Source organism: Phyllostomus hastatus, unplaced genomic scaffold, assembly GCF_019186645.2.
Source record: "Phyllostomus hastatus isolate PE091 unplaced genomic scaffold, TTU_PhHast_1.1 phas_contig_150, whole genome shotgun sequence".
NCBI classification, from domain to species: Eukaryota; Metazoa; Chordata; class Mammalia; order Chiroptera; family Phyllostomidae; genus Phyllostomus; species Phyllostomus hastatus.
The window spans coordinates 32,608,417-32,631,965 of NW_025333611.1; the positions used below are offsets into that span (position 1 = coordinate 32,608,417).

A 23,549-nucleotide genomic window follows, 5' to 3' on the forward strand; every position below is an offset into this window, starting at 1 on the left:
AAATAAAATAAAAATGTTTAACATTTCCTTTCTTTGTTTCTATGAAGAAGAAGTCGAGCTTAAGAATGGAGATGTATGAAACCCTTGGAAAAGTGGGAGAGGGAAGTTATGGAACAGTTATGAAGTGTAAACATAAGGATACCGGGCAGATAGTGGCCATTAAGATATTTTATGAGAAACCAGAAAAATCTGTCAACAAAATTGCAATGAGAGAAATAAAGTTTCTAAAGGTTTGCTTCTTTTGCCTAAGTTGCTCTATGTAAGTGAAAAATAGTTAATGAAAAAAATTATATAAGGGATATTTCAGTTAACACGTGTATTAAGACAGGTAATAGAAAAACAAGTGTGACACTTTACCTAATTGTCTACGTTTTGTAATTTTATAGTGACACAAGATATATGTGCTTATGTAACAAAAGGTATGCCAAATATTGTGAAATAATTATTCAGAAGTGTCCAGGTATAATGTTTAATAAAAATGTCTGGTTTGTGCAAGGCATTGTGCCAGATGCTGAGACTAAAATGAGGTAAAAGACAGTAACTGCTCTCGGGACTTTCATTGTTTAATCAGAAAGACAGTAGGGCATATAAAATAATACTGAATAAAAAGTTGTTCATAATAAATGCCAAGTGATTAAGACAAGGCTGTGTTGGATAGGGAAGGTTTCTTGGAAGAATTGGGACATGAATTTGGCTTTAAACGATATGTAGAATTTACATAAGAGAGAGAAACTTGTATTACAGGTTAACCGAACCGCATAGGCTCAGAGAGGCTAAAGCAGGACAAAGGACAAAAAGCAGAGACATTTGCCTGTAATACTTCCTGTACCGAAATAGAAAGAGGTGGGATTAGAGAAGTAAATTGGAGGTAGGTTTTGCAGTCTTGTCTCTGGGCTAAAGAATTAAAATCTGAGTTTCTATGAGGATGAACTTTTTAAACTCAGAGTAAAGAGATTCTATAAATGTAAATCTGGCACTATTTTTTAGAATAGATTGGAGAACTCAGTAAAAATAGGGAGGCCTGTTATATGAGTTTGATTCAGGGATACAGTTTAATTCAGGATATGTAAATGTGAGGGCCCCAGCTAGAATGCAGCAATTTGAATGGAAAGTAAAATGTAATATATTGCAAAAGTAGACACTAAAGAGTGTAGAAGGAAGTGGAACAGAGGAAGTCAAAGGTATCTTTGAGATTTGGTGAGTGCTGTCATTGGTGGAAATTTGAAAGACCTCAAAGAGACCTAGTTTGGGAACTAGTTCAGTTTTAGAAATGTTGAATTTGAGGTGACAGGAGTACATTTAAGTAGAGATGACCCGTGGGCTCTTAGAGATGGGGAACCGTATCAGGAGAGATCAGGGAAAAAGATAAGATTTTGTGTAGGTCTGACAGGTCAACCCTGGGGAAAGAACTCAGTCAGGAGTATGAAGAAAGGAGCATTAACATCCCTTGGGGATTGGGTTCAAAACTAGTGATTTAAAAATATTTAAATATATATATGTATTTTATATTTTGGAATTCATCTAGATGATTCAAGATTTATAACTTTGACATGTATTCTAGATGTTTTATGTAATGAAGAAAACAGATACTCTTCTTGCCCATTTTTATCTGATGCAAAAGTAATATTCTCTTTGTAAGTGTATATTAGATATGATGGATCAATTTGCTTTCTAAATAGAAGAAATATATCAGGCATCTGTGGATTGTAGGAACTGCTCTATTTCTAGGCAATGAAAAGGAAAGTAAAAATCAGTAAAGATGTTATATTTTTGTGAAAGGTACCAGTCCTTATCCAGATGACCTAAAACGTAATAATACGGTAAGGCAAACTGTTATGCACCGTAAATGAAAAATCAGATTAGAAGGAGAACTTTTCCCAGCCAATATCTTTCCCTTTCTTCAACTCTGTTGCATGTAAACTGATTATTTTTTTATTTAATCATTTTTTAAATTTTTATTTATTTTTAGACAGAAGGGAAGAGGGGGGAAAAATATCTATGTGGGAGAGAAACGTCGATGGGTTGCCTCTCACACAGGACCCAAATAGGGACCCACCTGCAACCCAGGCATGTGCCCGGACCAGGAATCAAACCAGCAACCCTTCGCTTGTCAGAACAACACTCAACCAACTGAGCCACACTGGTCAGGGCTATTTAATCATTTTAAAAAGCCAATTATGTAGCAAAAACACGGAGATAAATTTGAAAATGTACTTATCTGTTATAATTATTATACAGACTATTTTGAGGTACCTTAACTATTTGTATTGGTTTATTTCTTATAGAATTTTTAGTTTAATTCCACAAGAGAGATGTCTTGGATTAGTTAACATTCTTAGTCTAAAAGGATTGTCATAATGACTTAATTTGAACTAAATTTTTATCTTCTGGAGTTTCACTAAAGAAATGGCAGTGATTAGTGAGAATATCTGTATAAAAGTTATCTAGTAATGAAGGGGGAAAAGAGCAAACCACTTGAAAAGGGGTAATGGAGCATTTCTAGGAGTGTCTTGGTTTATTTGAGAGTGTGCCTGATTCCTTACCCTCGGTGGATCTTCCCTAATGCTTATTAATAACTCCCATTAACTCTTTACTGCTTTTGCCTTTAGAATAAATACTGGGTAGGAGACGGGTAATTTTCCTTAGTTAAAAGGTTAATATTGTAGTGTCCAAAAGCAGTCATTTCTCTTTGCTACTGCCAGCATGTTGTCACTGCAGCACTCTGGCATCTGGCCCCCTAGGGAAATCGGGAACCAAAATAGGAAAGGCATCTGGCATTGCATTTTGACATGTGTTTCTATTAGTCATGTTTTAAGGACTGGTTTTTGTATTAATACAGTTAAGTAGAAAAATTGATATTGTCCCATGGGAATAAAGGCAAATAATTTTCTTAAAACTATAGTTTTTTAATGAATCCTACATTGAAAGTATACCATTTAATTTTTAGCCAAATGAATAGATATTTTTGGTGATTTTTAAAAATCAAGAATTTGAGAGATGATTATAATTAAATCAGTGTATTATAAAGTAGAATAAGCAGCATAAAATATTAAAATGTTGTTTCCTAAGGTGATACATATCATTTTTTATATTTTGAAATTATTTTAACGGTGATTAATTCCAGTCTGAAAAGATGTCATGTTGTTCAATAGAATAATGGACTATTATTTTATTCTAATAGAATAGAATAATGCTTAATAGAACAAAAATGTACCCACAAATAAGTGTATATTTATGAAAAGTCCTTATGGCTATAAGTTGATATTTCATATATCTGAAAAGTTTCTAGGTATTTTGATACTCTATTGTTACAGTGTGATATCTTTTGTTACATTTGGAACTTAGATCTTACCCTCAAGAGTTTAGGACCAAACTTAGAGAATGATTAATTCATGTAAATTCAGATTACATATTCAGTAGTATTGAAATCCCTGCTCATTTGAAAACATAAGGACCTTTTAAATTTCAGATGTTAAATTTAACCACAAATCATTCTGGCGAGGTGGCTCAGTTGCTTGGAGCTTTGTCCTGTTGTCCTGTGCACCAAAGGGTTGGGAGTTTTATTCCAGTTCAGGGCACATACCTCGGTTGTGGGTTAGATCCCCAGTCAGGGGTATGTAAGGGAGGCAATTGATCATGTTTCTCTCTCTCTGTCTTTCTCTCTCTCTCCCTCCCTTCACCCTCTCCCTCTCATCCCTTCTCTCTAAAATCAATAAACATAGCCTTGGTTGAGGATTAAAAATTTTTTTTAGTTTAGCCACAAATCAAACTAAAAAGTAGGAAGACATCTCTTAGCAGCATACCAACTTGCATTATAGTACATTAACTCTAAATTATTTTAATAAGCAATTAAATGCTAACAAAGGTAAAACATTTCCCTTTGTCCTGTAAATATTAATTATGAAATTGTTAACATTTTCTTAAAAAAGGAATGTAAGCAAATCAGTTGAGAAATCTCTGTTGAAATGCATGGAGGAAACGAAGCTGAGAATATTTCTACTTCTTTTTAATATGTTATAGGTGTTATATGTACAAATTATTGTGCATGAAATAATTTATTAAAATTCTGTTTCTTTTGTCAATAGCAATTCCATCATGAAAATTTGGTCAATCTGATTGAAGTGTTCAGACAGAAAAAGAAAATTCATTTGGTGTTTGAATTTATTGACCACACAATATTAGATGAATTACAACATTATTGTCATGGACTAGAGAGTAAACGACTTAAAAAATACCTCTTCCAGATCATTCGAGCAATTGAATATCTTCACAATAATAATGTAAGTGCTACAGAATAAGCCAAACTATAGAGTGTATGTGAATGATAAGTACCCTTTAAACATTCTTCTGTTTATATTAAGGTTGCTAAAATTATTTTTCTGTACAATATTGACATCCTGAAAATAGGATCACTACCTTACATACAATTTAGTTGCAGAACCAAAATACATACTGAGCACCCAGTATTTATAGTTATAGGGCAGACAGTTATAGGGATGCTAAAGGAGGTATTAATAAGTTTGGTACAGAGTCAACTGGGGCATCTTTTATTAGAGACAGTACATTTAAAACATTGAAAGCTCTGCTGGCTCAAATGAAGGGAGGGTTAAGGAGGAACTAGAAAAGGCAAGGGGAATGGCAAGTGAACGTGGATGCCTTTAGCGGAAGAAAAGAGAAATATAGTAGCCAAGAGATACAAAGCCTTGTTTAACTTATGGAAAGTCAGGAAGGGAAAGAAAAGCAACTCGTCTGATTTTTGGTGTTGCCTTTAGCGTTGCTCAGTATGTATTTAGCTTAGTGGATTTTTATGGAGATGCTTTGTTCTCACCATGAGCTCTACTTTCTGGAATGTTAGATGTTATTCAGAAAATGACAGGAAAAGCCTCAAAAGTAGTTTTATTAGTAAGTGATACAATTATAACATCTATATATATCTCAGACTTTTTCAGACATCCTAATTTCTAATTTTCTCTCTTGCTAATAGTGCCTCACATTTTGCTGCTTTGAAAAAATACGGTTGTGATAGCAACTGGAATTCAGATTGTAATTTCCTTGCCAGATAGATCAGTGAGAGGCAGTATAACTTGAGAGTTAAGAGCACCCAGTCTTGGGTTTTCACCCACTGACTTATCTGTGGATAAACACACAACTTGTGCACTTCACAACCTGCACAATGAAAGGTGGCAGCCCCATTACTCTATGGCCCCAAGAAAGTTGTCTAACCTCTCTGAGCTTCATTTCCTTTACCTGTGAAGGGATACTGTTGTACTCCACAATTCTTTGTAAAGATCAAGTTAGGTAGTAGGCCTAAAGTGTTTAGCAGATTGTCAGGCACATTTTAAGTGCCCAGTAATAGTGTTGGTAGGGAGTCCAGACTAGTGATGTTATCTGTATTTCTGCACTGCCTTGTCTATCATAGACTTTAAAAATGTGTCTTGAATAAAGGGAGGTACCAGTATGGGCTAGACTGAGAGTAGAAAGCTTTGAAGAAGAGCTAAAACTAAAGTAAGTACAATTTTGAACTGTAACTATGATTTCACTAGAAGAAGAAACACATTCAGATAGGGCACCACTGTGAGAATAGAGGTCGGCCTGGGCAGAGGACTTCAGAGAGTGGTGATACGTACACTTACAGAGACCAGGTAAGGGGAGATAAGATTGCACAGGTGCCCTGGGGAGAGGTTTTCAGGGCTTTGAAATCATCCTGAAGAGTTTGAACTTTTTCCTGAGGATACTGGGAAACCATAGAAAGTTTTCAGTATTGCTTTGCTAGGATTAAAAACAAAACATTATTTCAGCAAGAGGGGAGAATAAGCATGGAGAGGGACAGGGAGATGGGGGAGAGGCTGCTGTGACAGCCCAGAAATGAAGTTGTGAGGGCTCCGGCTAGCCTCGTGGCGGTGGGAAGGGGAGGAAGAATGGCAGTGGGAGGGACGGAAAGACTGTGACAGAGAAATGTCAGGATTTGGGAATGACTTAGATATGAGAGGGATGCAAACGGGGAGAAATTGAAGATAATTCCAATATTTTTAATTTGAGAGCAGGAGAATTGCAGTGCTGTTGGCAGTAACTGGTTTTAGAAAGGGGAATTGCTTTCAGATGTATTGATATATTTCAAGGGACAATGAGAATGTTTAAGTAAAAATAGTGCTTAACCAATTGTATAACATGGCCTTAGGAAGTTGTCAGAATTGGGTATACAGATTTGGGAATCTTCCTCTTGGAGACTCTGGTTGAGGAGGTAAGGGTGGACTATTCTCGAAGGGACAGAGAGAAGTGAAAGGTGGCCCTCGGCCCCAAGTACGAAGGAACGTCTGTGAGCATGTGTGGGGGCAGCAGGGAAAGAGGCCTGGACAGGAGCCCCCACATTTTCATGTTTTCTTAGTCTCATCCAGGACCTGGAGTAAAATTATCTCTGCCCCTCACCTCACAGAATGAGAACAAGAATTAAGGCAGTGGCTCTTTAGAATAAATATTATACTTTTTATCTGGATATCTGGATTCTGGCCTTGATGGTTGAAGGCTATCTTCATGTTGACAAAAATCAAGAAAGGAAACCGTTATTTTCCTAATATCTCCAAATTCGAGGTGATTGAGTTTTTATATAACTGAAATGTCTGAGACATTCTCTGCCATGATACCCTGGGTCCCCCTCAATAAGAATCCATGAAGTCAGATACAGTTCAGTAACAGCAAAAGCTTTTTTTGTCTGGAAGTATTTATTTACCTTCTTTTATTTAATAATGAAAAGATTTTTTATATTGGTTTCTAGGCAGCTCTGACAGAAATTTAATGTTCAGTTGCAGTAACTAACTATAAGAACCTAGTTCATCTTTTTCATTTGGGTGGTTTTGTAATTTAAAGTTTTTATCTGATTATTAATATAAGCCTCTTCAAAACCATTTAGAAGTAGTCAGAGTGTAAATGAGAATAGTTGGCCGCTTATAGGGAGGAGGTGGTGATTCCCTCATTTATTAATTCAACAAGTATTTACTGAACATTTTCTAGTAACAGATGTTGATTGTACTAGGTGCTGAGGACGCAGTCTCGAGTAAGAGACTTGGTTCCCACCTTTATGGAGCTTATTAAATTTTATCCAATTTTGACTGAGCACGGGCTGGGAACCAAAGTGTCCCAGGTTTGATTCCCAGCCAGGGTACATTCCTGGGTTGCAGGCCATAACCCCCAGCAACCACATATTGATGTTTCTCTCTCTCTCTCTCTCTCTCTCTATCTCTATCTCTCTATATCTCCCTCCCTTCTCTCCCTAAAAATAAATAAATAAAATCTTAAAAAAATTTTATCCAATTTTCAGTAAACTTTATTAATTATAAGGAATTTTGATTAATGACTAAAAACTATTAATCTTCCCTCACTCCAACCCCACTTGCTACTTCACAAAGCTCTGCTTCCCTAAATTTAGGTCATTTTTGCATATTTTCTTAACTCTTCTTTTGGATTTTAAACTCATAGTCTTTCAAACAAGGAATTATTCTTTGAATAATATTGTTAACATTTCAATATTACTTAATATATTTTAATGTGTAGTTAATATTTAGGTATATGTGCTTCCTCTATTTTGTTTTTTGAAGTATTTTAAGTTATAGGCAACCTGACATTTTATCCCCAAATACTTCACTATATATCTCTTTAAAAGAGCATATTTTTATATAAATTCACAGTCATTACACCACATCTGCACAACTAACAATAATTCCCTAAGTCATTTAATATCAAATTTGTATTAAAATTTAGCCAATTGTTCCTAAAATGTTTTTTACAGATTTTACATTTATTAAAATCAGGATCCAATCAAGGATTCCACTTGCCATTTTTAGGGCAAATAGGGAATTCCCACTCTTGCAGTCTGCTTCAAACATCCTTATTCATCCTCCTTCTGGAAGCTGTTGGCTTATTTTTTTCACATAGACATTAGCATTTAATTGTGTAACATTCAATTGGAAAGTTTATTAAATTGAAGCTCTAAGTGATTTAGAACCAGGCTCTCTGAGGCCATTAAAGGATATGGAAGTTCAAACTTTATTCTGAAATGGCTGTTTAAATTCAAGCGCATAGGGCTGTATAGAGCAGAGGTATTGTAAATCAGATCATTAAGTGGAGTTTTATGTAGTTCTGGAGCATTTCACTAATAAGTAAAGGAGGATCAAACTCATTGTTAAAATCCAAACAATGATAGTTAACACAGTATACAAAATTAACTCAAAACGGATCAAAGATCTAATGTAAGAGCTAAAACTATAAAACTCTTAGAAGAAAACATAGGTAAAAATCTGTATGACTATGTATTAGGCAATAGTTCTTTAGAGATAACACCAAAAGCAATCAAGGACAAAATAGAGAAATTCTTCGTTAAAATTAAAAATTTCTATGGACCAAAGGACCTCAAGGAAATAAAAAGACAGTTTAAAGAATGGAAGAAAATATTTACAAATCATACTATAACTGATGAACATCTAGTATTCAAGATATACAAAATACAACTCAAAATAAAAGATAACTCAATTTAAAAGTGGGCAAAGGACTTGAATAGAATTTCTCCAAAGAAGATACACAAATGGCTGCTAGCACATGAAATGTTGCTCAATATCATTAGTCATTATGGAAATGCAAATTAAAATCAAAATGAGACACTGTTCATATGCATGAAGCTGGATGTAATTTAGAAAACACAACAAACGTTGGCAAGGAAGTGGAGAGATTGGAACCTCATGTACAGTTGGTGGGAATGTAAAGTGATGCAGCTGCTATGGAAAACCGTTTGGCAGCTCCTCAAAAAGTTAAATGTATAATTACCATATGACCCACAAATTCCACTCCTAGGTATCTGCCCAAGAGAACTGAAGATACATATTCACTAAGACCCTGCACAGGAATGTTCACAGCAGCATTTTCATAATAGCCAAAATGCAGAGACAACTAAAGTGTATAGCATCTGATGAATAAGGTAGCTCCATGCCATGGAATTTATTCAGCCACGAGAAGAAATTAAGTACTGACACGTGCTACTGCATGAATGAACCTTGAAAACTTAATGTTAAATAAAAGCAGTCAGATGCAAAAGACTACAGTGTAAATGCCATTTACATGAAATCTCCAGAACAGGCAAGTTCATATTTGCATATCTTCTTTGAAGAAATGTTTCTTTAAGTCCTTTGCCTATTTTTAAATTGGGCTATTTTTATTGTTGAGCTGTATTTTATACAATATGGTTTGGATACTAGGTGATTATCAGGTAGATATATGACTTGCAAATATTTTTCTCTCATTCTGTGGGTTGTCTTTTTGCTTTTTTAAAAAAACCCTTACCCAAGGATATGTTTCCTGTTTTGAGAGAGAGAGGAAGGGAGAGAAAAAGAGAGAAACATTGAAATGAGCAAAAAACATCAGTTGCTTCCCGTACACGCCCAGACTGGGGATTGAACCTGCAACCTTTTGGTGCAGGGTTCACCAACACTCCAACAAAATGAGCCACCCAGGGAGGGGCTTTTTAATAATTTCTTTTTCTTGATTGATATTCTTGATTTGGTGAGACATTGTGTTCATACTTTTCTTTCATTCTTTGGACATGGTTTCCTTTAGCTTTGAACATATTTAAAATAGCTGATTAGAGTCTTTGTCTGGCAAGTTCAATGTCTGGGTTTCCTCAGGAAAAGTTTCTTATTGACAGTTTTTCTTTCCTGTGTATGGGCCATACTTGTTTCTTAGAATAACTTTAATGTGGTATTCACTCTGAAAATCAGTTTCCTGTCTCTCAGGGTTTGTTGTTGCTGTTTGTTGGGGTGGCTATTTGTTTAGTTACTTTCCTGAACTAATTCTGTGAAGTCTGTTTTCATCATGTGAAATCTCTGCTCAGCTACCTTAGTGGTTAGCTAATGACTGGACATAGGTTTACTGAAGCACCGGAAACCAGCAAGTCTCTCAGCCTTATTTACTGAGGGGCTCTTTCTGTGTATTGGGACATGCCTTCAATGTTCAGACAAACAATTTAGAGCTCTGCCTCAGCCTTACCTTTCTGCTTGTGCAGAGCCTTAAAGTCAGCCAGAGGCAAGACTTTAGGACCATCTTGGGTCTTTCCAGCATATGCACAGCTCTGCACATGGCCTTGATTCTCAGCACTGTGTTAGAGCTTTGCCAACCCTTTATGAACATCTCACTTCCAGCCTCTCTAAACATTGATGAGAGAAGTGAAGGAAGACCTAAACAAATAGAAAAATTCTGTTTATGAAGGTCTCACTGTGATTGTGGAAGACCAAGGAGGATGTTGTCAGAACATACAATTTTAAGAGTTGGGATTCAGAGAATGTGTGGTTCTCACGGGTAATACAACTCTGCATGCGGTCGTGCTGTTAGCTGTTGGAAAGAGTGAAAATGTTAGGGTGGCAGCTGGGTGGCTCCTTCTGCTGTCCATCCAGAGCACGGAGGAGAAGGGTGGTGGATGTGTGGTGGTCATTGTGTGTGGTGGTATCCTAATGTGCTTGTTCAGGTCTACTTTTGTTCACATTACATCCTTGGATTTTGGAATAGTCACTGGCATGTAGTAATCACTCAGTAAAAATTTTGGAAGTAAAAATAGATCCATGTAGTTGTACAGGTGGCACCTGTAATATGGCTCATTACCCTAAGTTAAATTTTGGTCATTTATGGAGGAACACTGAGGCAGAACAAGAGTCAATCCCAAAGATATAGCAGTAAGTTTTATAAACAAGGAGAGAGCTCAGATTTCTGTCACTGAAATATTTTCACTTGTGCTGTGATACCTTTCTAGTGATGACAACATACTTCATTAATTTGATAAAGTTTTAAAATGCTTTCTTTGTGTTAGGCACTGTACTGGACAGTGGGAATATAGCTTAAACAAGACATACCATATTTTGCTGCATATGATGCGTTCCTGTGTACAATGTGTAACCATGCATTAGCACCAGTTCCCATGTATAACACACATTCTATTTTTCCCTAAAAAAATTGGGCAAAAAGTGCACATTATACACAGCAAAATATGCTACATCTCACCCTCATGCAGCTTACAGTCTGGTGGGAGTCACAAACAAGTAAACAGGCAATTAATAATACAGCACAACGCATACTGTGATAGGGGAAGTACAGGATGTTATGAAAACAAATGGAAGGAACATCTAAGCTGAGACCTGAGGAAACAGTTGTCCAGGCAGTTGAAGCAGCATCAACAAACGCACAGATGAGACAAATGCTAGAAAGTTGAGAAACTAATATTCTAAGGAAAGAGGTGGAGAAGGCTGAGAAAGCAAACTGGGTTCAAATCCTACAAGGCTTTAGAAGCCATTTTAAAGAGTTTCAAATTTGTCGTGTAAGGCAGGGAATCCTTGAAGGATGTTAAACAGAGAAGCAACATGATCACATGTGGTTTTAAAATAGTACTGTGACTTCATTATGGATGGTGGATTGGTGGGCATCAGAGTGAATGCATGAAGACCAGTTAGCAGTGTTGTAATTTTCAGTGAGAGAGCTGTGGGGCTGGCGGGGGCGGGGGGGGGGGGTTGAACTTGAGTGAGAAGGAGATAGGTTAAGAGTATATGGGAGATGAGGGAGAAAAATACCTGGGTTTCTGGGTTGAGACATGGGTCATTATGGTTCCATTCACTGAGCGAAAGGACTACCAAGCACAAGTAAGTTTGGGGGAGATGATGTGTTTAGTTTTGGATCTGCTAAGTGGGATTTCTTATGGAATCCACTCTTTGCAGAAACCAAGAGTGATGTCTAGAAATAGAAATTAGACATAGAAATTTGGAAAGCATCAGTATATGGATAGTTACTAAAGTTATAAAAGTAGATGAGATTGAGATGGAGTAGCCAATAGGTGAAAAGAAGCCCAAGAGAGTATGGAGTCCCCATAACCAAAGGAAGAAAGTGGTCCAAAAAAAAAAAAAAAAAAAAAAGCAGATGAGATTGTTCAGGAAGCATGATGTATGAGAAGAGAAAGCCTAAGATCAGAACCCTGTATTTAAGGGACTGATAGAGAAGAATTGCTGCAGAGCTAGAAAGAGCCTGGGAGAGTTTTAGGTCCTAGAAATCAGTTACGGGGGAGTGGTTGGCAATGATTTTACACTAAGATATTAAGTAAGGTATGTATTGAGGGATGTCTCTTTGGATGTAGCAACAATTAAGTTGTTGACATTAGCTCAGGCCAGTTAACGGAACATGCAAGCAGAAAACAGATTACTTTGAGAAGGGAATGAGTGGACATAAAGTGAAGGATGAGTAATGGTGATGACTTCGAGAGGCTTAGCTGTGAAGGAAATGAGAGAAAGGGCAGTACCTGGGCTGTGACATGGGGCTAAAGGAAAAGTTCAACTTTTTTTGTTAAGTTCTTTTGTTTACTTTTCCTTTTAGGAATGTGACTTACCTTTTTAGTATTATACTTGTTTTCTTTTGAAATTTTTCATTTTTTTGAGAGAGAGAAGGGGATTTGTTGTTCCTCTTATTTATGCATTTATTCATTGATTATTTTATGTGCCCTGACAGGGAATCAAACCCACAACCTTGGCATATCAGGATGATGCTCTAACCAACTGAGCTGCCCGGCCAGGGTCTATACTTGTTTTTTTTATTTTCTTTCATTACGAGCTGATGTATGGGGCAAGAATTGAAAATGTACAACTTTAGCTTTTGCATTGTGTGACTAATTCTTTGCATGTGGTAAGAAATAGCTTTACTATCTTAATTAGCTAAATTTTCTATGTATAACTTTTGTGAGATTCTCTGGGTAATGAAACCTCATTTTAATGTATTGCATCTTCTGTTTGTTTTCTAGATCATTCATCGGGATATAAAACCTGAGAATGTTTTAGTATCCCAGTCAGGAATTACTAAACTCTGTGATTTTGGATTTGCACGAACGCTAGCAGCCCCTGGGGACATTTATACAGACTATGTGGCCACGCGCTGGTATAGAGCTCCAGAATTAGTATTAAAAGATACCTGTTACGGAAAGTATGTATATTTTGGGATGTCTCTGGCCTTTCCTGTCAATCTCTATTTTTCCTTTGGTGAATCTGTCACCCCTACTACGGACACCCTCTGCCTTCTGCATCTGAATTGGGGATAAGAAAGAGACACCTCCACGTAGAACAGAGGCCTCATAGGCACCTGCCCTGCTGGCTGTAGATGTTGACGTGCTTGCTTTTTGGGGCTGAATGGCCCCAACTCCAGGAGACCCATGGAGACACCCCTCAGACTATATCCATGCTTGCTTTAGTGCCCCATCCTTGGCAGAGTTGCCTTCTCTGCTTATCTTGAGCCTCTACATTCTGCAAAGATTTTAAAAATAATTTACCTCACTCTGTCCTGGCTGGTGTGGCTCAGTGGTTTGAGCACTGGACTGCAACCAAAGGGTTGCCGGTTTGATTCCCACTCAGGGCACATGCCTGGGTTGCAGGCCAGTTCCCCAGTACAGGCATGTAAGAGGCAACCACACATTGATGTATCTCTCCCTCTCTTTCTCCTTTCCTTCCCCTCTCTAAAAATAAATAAAATTTAAAATAAAATTTACCCTACTATAAGAACTGCCAAGTTTCCCATTTTCTGGAATATGGCATTCTCTTTGCAAAGACTGGCAAGTAATAATTTTTAAATTATACTGTTCCAGATGCCTCAAAAAGTAGCATGGTCTCAGTTTATTGTGCAACAATAGATACAGTGTATGAAATAGCAACCTAATATGCAAATAATGAATCTGAGAGAACATAAAGGAACCACGTTGTACAACTAATACAAGAAATGGAGGGGGGCGCCCTGACCAGCTTAGCTTAGTGGACTGGGCATCGTCCTGCAAAGTGAAAGGTCACCAGTTGTATTCCTGGTCAGGGCACATGCCTGGGTGCTGTGCCAGGTCCCTAGGTGGGGGCATGCAAGAGGCAACCGATCAGTGTTTATCTCCCACATCAATGTTTCTCTTCCTCTTTTTATCTCTCCCTCCCCCTCTCTCTAAAAATAAATAAATAGTATTTGTTTTAAATTTTAAAAAGTAGGGGGATAATTTTTGTGTGCTTTTTCTAGAACTCATTGTTCTCTTTTTATATATATTATCTAATATTAAAGAGTACTTTGTGTCAGAAATTGTTCTAAATGCTTTACATGCATTAAATCATTTAACTTTCACAATAACCCTATGATGAAAGTGGTGCTATTGTTATCCTCACTTTAAATAAGAGGACAGTGAGGCACAGAAAGGTAAGCCAATTTGCTGGAAGTCACTCCATAGTACCTTTTCTACTGTACTTACCACTAATGCCCTACCAGACCGTCTCCCTGCTGTGAGTACCAGAAGGAGAGGAGAGAAAGGAGAAGAAAAAATATTAGAAGGCATAGTGAATGAAAAGGGACCAGATTTATTGAAAAACGATAACCAAGAAGCTCAACAAACTCCAAGTACGATCAAGTCAAAGAAAGCCACAAACAGACATAGCAATAAGATGCCAAAAGTTAAAAACAAGAAGAAAATCTAAAAACAGCAAGAGAAAAGTAATTCATCACTTACAGTGGCACTTCCATAGGAATAACAGCTAATTTCTCAGTAGAAACAATGTAGGCCAGAAAGTAGTGGTACAGCATATTCAAAATACGTAAAGAAAAAAATTACTAACCAAAACTCCTATATCCAGCAAACTTATCTTACAAGAATAAAGGTGAAATAAAGACTTTCCCAAATAAACAGAAATGGAGAATTTGTTGCTAGCACCCCTGCCTAACAGGAATTACTAGAGGAAGTGCTTCAGGCTGAAAACATGTGACCCCAGAGAGTAATTTAAATCCACAAGAAAAGCAATGAGCACAGTAAAGGTACTTATGTTACTATAAAAGATACTGTATTTTGCCATGTATAATGTGTACTTTTTTTGCCCAAATTTTTTAGGGAAAAGTAAGGATGCACATTATACATGGGTGGTACTAATTCTGTATCTTTATACATGTTTTTAATTCTTTTATTTATGTTTATGCATTAAAAGTATAACTCTGGAAAACAATAATGATATCCATATGCAAAATAATACCTTGGAATATGATCATTGGTTTTGTTACTAAATATAAATAAATTAAAAAATTAAAATGAAAGATTTTTTTCCTGAAAGTTTGGGCCAAAAACAAGGGTGTGCATTATACACTGAAGCGCATTGTACATGCCAAAATATGGTAGCATACATTCATATCTTTATCCCTTATTCTCTTGTATGATTTTAAAGGCAATTGTATGAAATAGTATGCACATAATATATTGTTGGGCCTATAAACATATAAATATATAAATGTATATTTTATATGTATATTTGCCAATAACAACAAAAAGAATGTAGGGCGGAGCCGAATTATATTTGGCTCAGGAAATGTAAGTATCATATCATAGATTGTGAAGTAATAATTAAAACAATGTATTGTTTGGTTTATAACATAAATAGATGTAATATGTACAGCAAAAATACCACAAAAAAAGGGAAACAGACTAGAGTTATATAGGAATAACTTGTCTTTATATGTATCACTGGAATTAAGCTAGTATTTGTTTCCCCAGCTGTCCAGAAGTAGGGCATCCCCATACCCTATTGCTTATCCCTAAATCATATCTCCATCTAAACTTTGCACATTATAAGTTCTGTGCCAGTTAATATTCAATGTGGCCTAGCTGTACTCTAGCTACTGTTTTTTAAATATTTCTAGCTGAAAGATAAGTTCCTTGAGGAGCAGTAGAATCTCTTGTACTCCACAGAGCCAAAGTCGGTGCCCTGTACATGGCAAGTTTGGATTCTATGAGGCCTCACATTGTGTTTAAAATAGATTTGCTTGTGAGTGTTGTTTTTTTTTTAAATTGATTCTAGAGAGGAAAGAAGGAGTGTGAGAGAGAGAGAGACAGAGGAACATCAATTTGTTATTCCATGTATTTATGCATGCATTCATGCCTGATTCTTGTATGTGCCCTGACCGGGGACTGGAACCACAACCTTGGAGTATGGAGGCGATGTTCTAACCAACTGAGCTACATGGCCAGGGCTGTGAGTGTTGTTTTTTTTAAAAAAAACCTTTCATTGTAAAACAAAATACAGGTACCAGAAAAGCCTACACAATAAATGTATACCTTACCATCAGATCAAAAAATAGAATTTTGCCCTTGTTGGTGTGGCTCAGTTGGTTGGAATGTCATCCTGTGAACCAAAAGGTTGGGTGTTTCATTCCTAGTCAGGGCACATGCCTAGGTTGTGGGTTCAGTCCCCAATTGGGGTGCATATGGGAGGCAACCAATCAATGTTTCTCTCTCACATGGATGTTTCTCTCTTTCTCTCTTTCCTCCTTCCTCTCTCTAAAATCAATAAACTAATTTTTTTTAAAAATACAATTTTTTGGTCACCCCAGAAGACCTTCCATGGGCCCTATTCTAATTATAACACTTTCTCTTCCCCCAAAAATAACCATGTCATTGACTTCAGTTACTTTGTATTTCTTTATACTTTTACACCCAAAGTACATCTACTTAGTTTAATCTAGCCTTGTTTTATGCCAGCTTCTTTGAGATATGATTCGAATACCTATACACAATTCACCCATTTAAAGTGCACAATTCAGTGGGTTTTAGTATATTCACGGAGTTGTGCAACTGTCACCACAATCAATTTTAAGGCATTTTCATCACCTCACAATGAAACCTTGTGCCCACTAGCAGTTACTCTCAGAGATCGCTTTACACTAGCACACATAGACAGACCTATGTCATGATTAGGTTGTTTCCAATGCTCTTCTACCACAGTGTTGCTGTGAAATGTTTATATTTGTGCACATGTGCAAGTAGATTTTTGGATCAATTTCTAGGAATAAAGTACTTGGTCAAAAGTAACTTTTCCAATTTTTCCTCCAAGAAGTTATGTAAGTTTACACTCCCAGAACAGTACCTATGTGTATTTGCTTTCCACAGCCTCACCAGCAGTAACCGATCTCATTGTGGTGTTTATTTGTATTTCTTCTGAAGGTGATGTTGGGGATCATTTTTAATCTATTTAAAAGCCCCAGTGATATAAACTAGCTTTTAAAAAACTAATTGCATAGGAAAAAAGTTTGAATTATGGGTGACTCACAATGTGTTAAGATAAATAAATAAAATGTAAGTGATTAATGTTTGAGATTTTTAATATATACTTTTTAAGTACAAGGTGATTTTAGTATTCAATTGTTTTAATTCATAAACTATTTATCATAATGTTCTTATGTAAGTATCTGAAACAGTTTTAGAATTATAGTTACTTTTTATCTCAATTGCTGCATGTGATAATATTTAATATATATGTATATCCTAAAGTTGGCATATGATACTACAGTGAAAATTTATAAATAATACTACCTAACCATTCTTTTTTCTTTGTCCTTTATTTTAAAAGTTCTTTTAGACAATATGTTTAATGTATCTCTCCATGAAAAAGTGGTTTATTCTTACCTGTTTCAGGCCTGTGGATATCTGGGCTTTGGGCTGTATGATCATTGAGATGGCCACTGGAAATCCCTTTCTTCCTAGCAGCTCTGATTTGGACTTACTTCATAAAATTGTTTTAAAAGTAGGTAGGTATTACTGAAATACAGTGTGAAGTGCCTAAAACAAATGTTTCCAGATCAATTTTGCTTGACTTTCAAATTTAGTTTTCTCATTATAAGAACAGGGAAGCATCTTGTTTGGATAGATGACAGCAGATGGAAGCCTTGAGCTGATAAAGAAAGCAGAAAATTCTCTTCTGTTTTTACAAATAATATTTTGTTTGCCAGGATGCAAATAGCTAAGCCATATGTTGATGGCTGATAATTAGAAAAAATGGTACAGTAGGAATCCTCTTCAATTGGTCTAAAAGTTGTTTTAAAATTTTGGCTTCTACAAATATTTGCATACTCAAAGAAGACTTTTAAATTATATATTTAATTTATGTTTTTTTGTATTTTATTTAATCTTTATTGTATTTTTTCCATTACCCTTTAGTCCCCTTATACTCCCATGCCCCCAGCAATCACCACACTGTTGTCCATGTCCATGAGCCCTTTTTCCTTTTTGCTCAATCCTTCCACCTCCTAACTTCCTCCCCACTAGCTGTCATCTGCTCTCCATCTGAGTCTGTCTCTGTCTTGTTAGTTGAGTTTGTTCATTAGATTCCACATATGAGTGACATCATATGGTACTGGTCTTTCTCTGCTAAGCGGCTTATTTCACTTAGCATAATGTTCTCTGGGTCCATCTATACTGTAATAAAGGGTAAAATTTTCCTTTTTTTATGGCCAAGTAGGATTCTGTTGTATAAATGTCCCATAGTTGTTTTATCCACTCATCTATTGATGGACACTTGGGCTGCTTCCATATCTTGGTGACTGTAAATAATGCTGCAATGAACACAGGGGCACTTATGTTGTTTTGAATTAGTGTTTTGGGTTCCTTCAGATATATTCCCAGAAGTGAGATTTCTGGGTCAAAGCCAAATCCATTTTTAATTTTTTGAGGTATCTCCATACTGCTTTCCACAGTGGCTGCACTAGTTTGCATTCCCACCAATAGTGCAAATGGGTTCCCCTTTCTCCACATCCTCACTAGCACTTGTTGCTTGCTGATTTATTGACATTAACCATACTGACAGGTGTGAGATGGTATCTCACTGTGGTTTTAATTTGCATTTCTCTGATGATTAGTGACATTGAGCATCTTCTCATAATGGCTATTGGCCATCTGTATGTCCTCCTTGGAGTAGTGTCTATTCAGGTCCTTTGTCTATTTTTTAATTGCAGTGTGTGTTTGTTTGGTGTTGAGTTTTATAAGTGCTTTATACATTTTGGATATTAACCCCTTATCAGATGTATTGGTGAATATGCTCTCCCATTCTTCGGGTTGTGTTTTTATGTTGTTGATGATCTCCTTTGTTGTGCAAAAACTTTTTAGTTTGATGTAGTCCCATTTGTTTATTTTTTCTTTTGTTTACCTTGTTTGGGGAGATATGTCTGATAAAAATTTGCTGTGAGTAATATCTGAGATTTTGCTGCCTATGTTTCCTTCTAGGATTTTTATGGTTTCAGGTCTAACATTTAAGTCTTTGGCCAATTTTGAATTTATTCTTGTGTGTGGTATAAGAAGATGGTCTAGTTTTCATTTTCCTGCATGTATCTGTCCAATTTTCCCAACACCATTTATTGGCTAAACTATCTTTAACCCACTGTATGTGCTTGCTTCCTTTGTTGAATATTAGTTGACTATAAATGTATGGGTTTATTTCTGGGTTCTCTATTCTGTGCCATTGATCTATGGGTCTGTTATTATACCAGTACCATGCTTTTTAAAAGCATGTGGACATAGAAAGTCAATTATTTGCTGCAAAAAACTTTTTTATCATGGTAGATAACCAAATAGCTAAATAACCTATTCAAAAATATATTTGATGAAAACTGAAATTGATTATCTGCTTTGACTGCTGAAGCATTTTGATGGATAGCCTTGCTCATGGGGTTTGTGTGTGTGTATACACACACATAGTATATACACACACACATATTATATACATACACACATAGCTTAAATACAATGTGTACCTATATATATGAATGAGGAGCTGGAGGAGCCCTTTCTGAGGTGGGGAAGCTACACATGAACACGTATTTACAGGATCATGAGGAAAGTACTGTGAACAACTATAAAAACCATGTAATCTGGATAAATATTTCTTTTAAAGGGTTTATTTATTTAGAGAGAGGGGAAGGGAAGAAGAGAGGGAAAGAAACATCAATGTTTGGTTGCCTCTCACACTACCCCTACTGGGGACCTGGCCTGCAACCCAGGCATGTGCCCTGACTGGAAATCTAACTGGTGACTCTTTGGTTTGCAGTCCAGTACTTAATCCACTGAGCCACACCAGACAGGGCTGAAATCTGGATAAATATTGATTAAGGATACAGTCAGAGCCTTAAAGCATCACATTTTTGTGTCATCTTTAAAGTTTTGGTTATAAGATTAATGTTAGAAGAAAACCTAGAGATAGTGGGATCATTCTTTTTTCATTTTAAAAATGAAGAAACCATGGCACAGAAAGGGAGGCAGTTTTCCCAAGGTCACAGAACCAGTTGTGTAGCAAAACTAGTACTAGAACTTAGCTCCCTTCACTTCTATTTATAATTTCTTTCCATTCTACTACTATTATTTAGCTTTGTTTTTTCTCTGCAATATTTCTATTTCTAAATAATTGTAATATGTTAGCTATTCTGAGTAAGGCTTTTTTGATGAATGCTTGCTAGTTAGGCCATTTAGATAATCATATGGAAATATGTAAAGGTTCATATTTTATTTTCCTGATAGCACCATATATTATGTGTTATATTGTGGGAGAAGAAAATAAGCCTGGTTGTTTTACATTCTCTAGTGCCTGTGTGCTACCAACAGATTACTGGGGAAACTTCAGTTTTTTATGCTATATTAAGATAGTTTCTTGTTCAATTTTAAAAAATTAAAAGGTGTAAATGTTACTTTCTTTTTAGTAACTTAATACACAACACATAGCAATTTGATTATCATTTTGAAGATATTATTTATTTATTTTCAGAGAGAGGAGAAGGGAAGGAAAAGAGGGAGAGAAACATCGATGTGAGAGAGAAACATTGATTGGTTGCCTCCCATACGTGGCCCTACTGGGGATGCGCCTGCAACCCAGGCATGTTCCCCAATCAGGAATCAAACTGGTGGCTTTTTGCCTTGAGGAACAATACCCAACCAACTGAGCCATACCGGTTAGGGCTGATTATTTTTATTGTAGACTAATTTCTCTCTTCTTATATATTTTTCTCTTTTCAGGCAATTTGACACCTCATTTGCAGAATATCTTTTCCAAGAGTCCAGTTTTTGCTGGAGTGATCCTTCCTCAAGTTCAACACCCCAAAAATGCAAGAAAAAAGTACCCAAAGCTAAATGGATTGTTGGCAGATGTTGTTCATGTACGTTAAGAGATTAAGGACTTATTTCTGAGGAATTTGCATAAATTATAATATAGTTTTAGAGTATTACTTCAATGAAATTATAAAAGGATTTGTAGAGTAATGGTATCTGTTAAAAGTACTATAGTCTTGTCTTTGTGGTTAGCTCAGAGAAAGTAAAATTCACAGATTATTAGAACTGAAAGCCCACTAGGGTAATCTTGTTTATTATTTTTAGTTTGCCTCAACTTTAATAATAATTAGGGATAAACTGGGAAAATTCTAAGGACTTATTTGTTTATTATCACCTTTTACTAACCACTCTCCCTAAGTTAGGGAGCTGTCCCACCACGTACAGTGGCATCCTCAGGTATCTACAGGTATTGGCACCTGCAGTTGTAACACTGCTTGAAGACATGCCAATGCCAAAATACACGTGCACCTTGAATTGGAGGGGAAAAAAACACCTTTTGTAGTAATTTTAAATTATTTTAAAATTTAATTTTTATTTTAAACTAGGTAATAAATATACCAATACACTTGGTACAAAATTCAAAAGGTAAGAGACTTTACTCTGAAAAGTAGGTGTTCCTGTTCACTCTGTCCAGCCAATTTCCTTTCCCAGTGTCAACTAAGCTGTCTTATTTCTAATATATAGCACTTAAAAAAGTGGTTACCTAAATTTCAAAGCAAATGTACTGCAGTGTTTGTAAGAAGGGACTCCGGAATCACAAAGACTACATTTAAAACCTAGCTCTCTCCTTGTAGCTCTGTAACCTTGGGCAAGTCACTTAATCTCAATGCCTCAGTCCACTGGGCTATACAACAATATTTTTTACATTGTTTTTTTTATAAAGATTATTTATTTATTTATTTATTTTTAAAGAGAGGGAAAGAAAGGGAGAAAAACATCAATCAGTTGCACATGTCCCCAGCTGAGGACCAGCCTGAAACTCAGGGATGTGCCTTGACCAGGAATCAAACTGGTGACCTTTCACTTTGCAGGTCGAGACTCAACCAACTGAGACACATGGGTCAGGGCTAAAACAACATTTAACAATATTTATTTTCTGGGGCTGGAGGATTAAATGAGGCAATGTTCAGAGCATAGGGCCTTGAATAAACTGGTCATGTTCATTGTCTTTGCTGTTGTTTAGATAAATTTGAACATACGATATGTAATATCTAAAGACTATTTTTGAAGGAAAAAATTATTTTATTGGTACCTGGAGAGAACTAGAGTTTATTAAGGATCAGATTTGTTTACTACATTTTCAGTTTAATTCCTTTTCTTTATTTCATAGTTTTCATTATATAAACAATATACAATGATTATAGAAAAAGTAGAAAATATGTGATAAACAAAAAAGATAAGATTTTCCTAACTCCCATAATCCAGAAAAAGTTACTTTTAACATTTTGGTTTATACTTGTATACTCATAGACCTTTCCTAACCAAATATATACATAGAAATTTATGTTTCCGACTTCTGGTCAAGATGGCAACATAGGCAAAAACGGCTTGCCTCCTCACACAACCACATCAAAATTATAAATAAATTATAGAACAACCATCACTCAGAACCAGCAGAAATTGAGTTGAATGGAAGTCTGACAACTACGGAATTACAAAAACCACATCCATCCAGACTGGTAGGAAGTGGAGATTCAGAATGGGCTGGTCCCACATACATGTGTGGCTGATAAAAATTCAGGAGGAATATCTTGAGAGTGAGGAGTCCCAGCCCCACACCAGACCCCCCAATGCAGGGTACGAGTGCCAGAAAGATAAGTCCCCATAACTTCTGGCTGTAAAACCCAGCAGGGATGAGTCAGTGGAAGAAACTTCTGGAGTCCCACGCAGTTCCTCTTAAAGAACACACACGCAAACTTACTCAGACTTACTCCCTCTGAGCTCTAACACTGGGGTAGTAGCTTGAAAGGCACCAGTACCATACAGGGAGGAACTAAAGTGGCTGGCACCAATATGAGAGCTGGGAGACAGCTTTCTCCCAGACAGAAAGGCAGGCTGAGCCACAGAGCTGGCAGGTGGATCCCATATCTGAGACTCTATTGAACTGGCTAACACTATTTGACCCTGCCCTGCAGATCCCCTGGACTCCAGCCCACCCAACTTACAGCTGTTAACAGCAGCCATCTCAGATTGCTTTATAACTCAGGCAGGGTGCCACAGGCAAAACACAGGTTGAAGTTGACCTTGGACTGTGCCACTTGGGAAGCCGCAGGACCTGTGCACCTAGTGGACAGCTACTGACCATGTCAGAACACTGCCACTCTGGCCCTACACAGCTGATCCTCCACAGAGGGTGGAGGTTAGTGGTCAGTGGTAATAGCCAATCCTTGCAACTGACTGTCCTGGGTAAATCTCTCCCTTTGACCTGCCAACAGAAACTAAGGCTCACCTATAAGAGGAGGGTGTACTCAGCCCTCATGAAGGGCACACACACATCAAGTACCCAGCTTGGGTGATAGGGGAGGCTGTGCCACAGGACCCTACAGGACACCTACAACATTAGTTCACGATATCAAGACAGAGAGACATAGCAGCTCTACCTAATACCTAG

At 36.7% G+C, this 23,549-nt stretch overlaps 1 protein-coding gene across 2 annotated transcripts in view; it reads left to right on the top strand.

The window, feature by feature from the left end:
- CDKL3 (cyclin dependent kinase like 3) overlaps positions 1 to 23,549 on the top strand; it is a 38,714-nt gene that overhangs the window by 534 nt on the left and 14,631 nt on the right. For both annotated transcript variants that reach the window (XM_045818634.1, XM_045818625.1), the window contains exons 2-6: positions 48 to 230; positions 4,086 to 4,280; positions 12,812 to 12,990; positions 17,483 to 17,595; positions 20,846 to 20,985. In XM_045818634.1, the coding sequence (XP_045674590.1) occupies positions 66 to 230; positions 4,086 to 4,280; positions 12,812 to 12,990; positions 17,483 to 17,595; positions 20,846 to 20,985 (792 nt within the window). In that variant the 5' untranslated portion in view covers positions 48 to 65. The remainder of the gene's footprint in view (positions 1 to 47; positions 231 to 4,085; positions 4,281 to 12,811; positions 12,991 to 17,482; positions 17,596 to 20,845; positions 20,986 to 23,549) is intronic.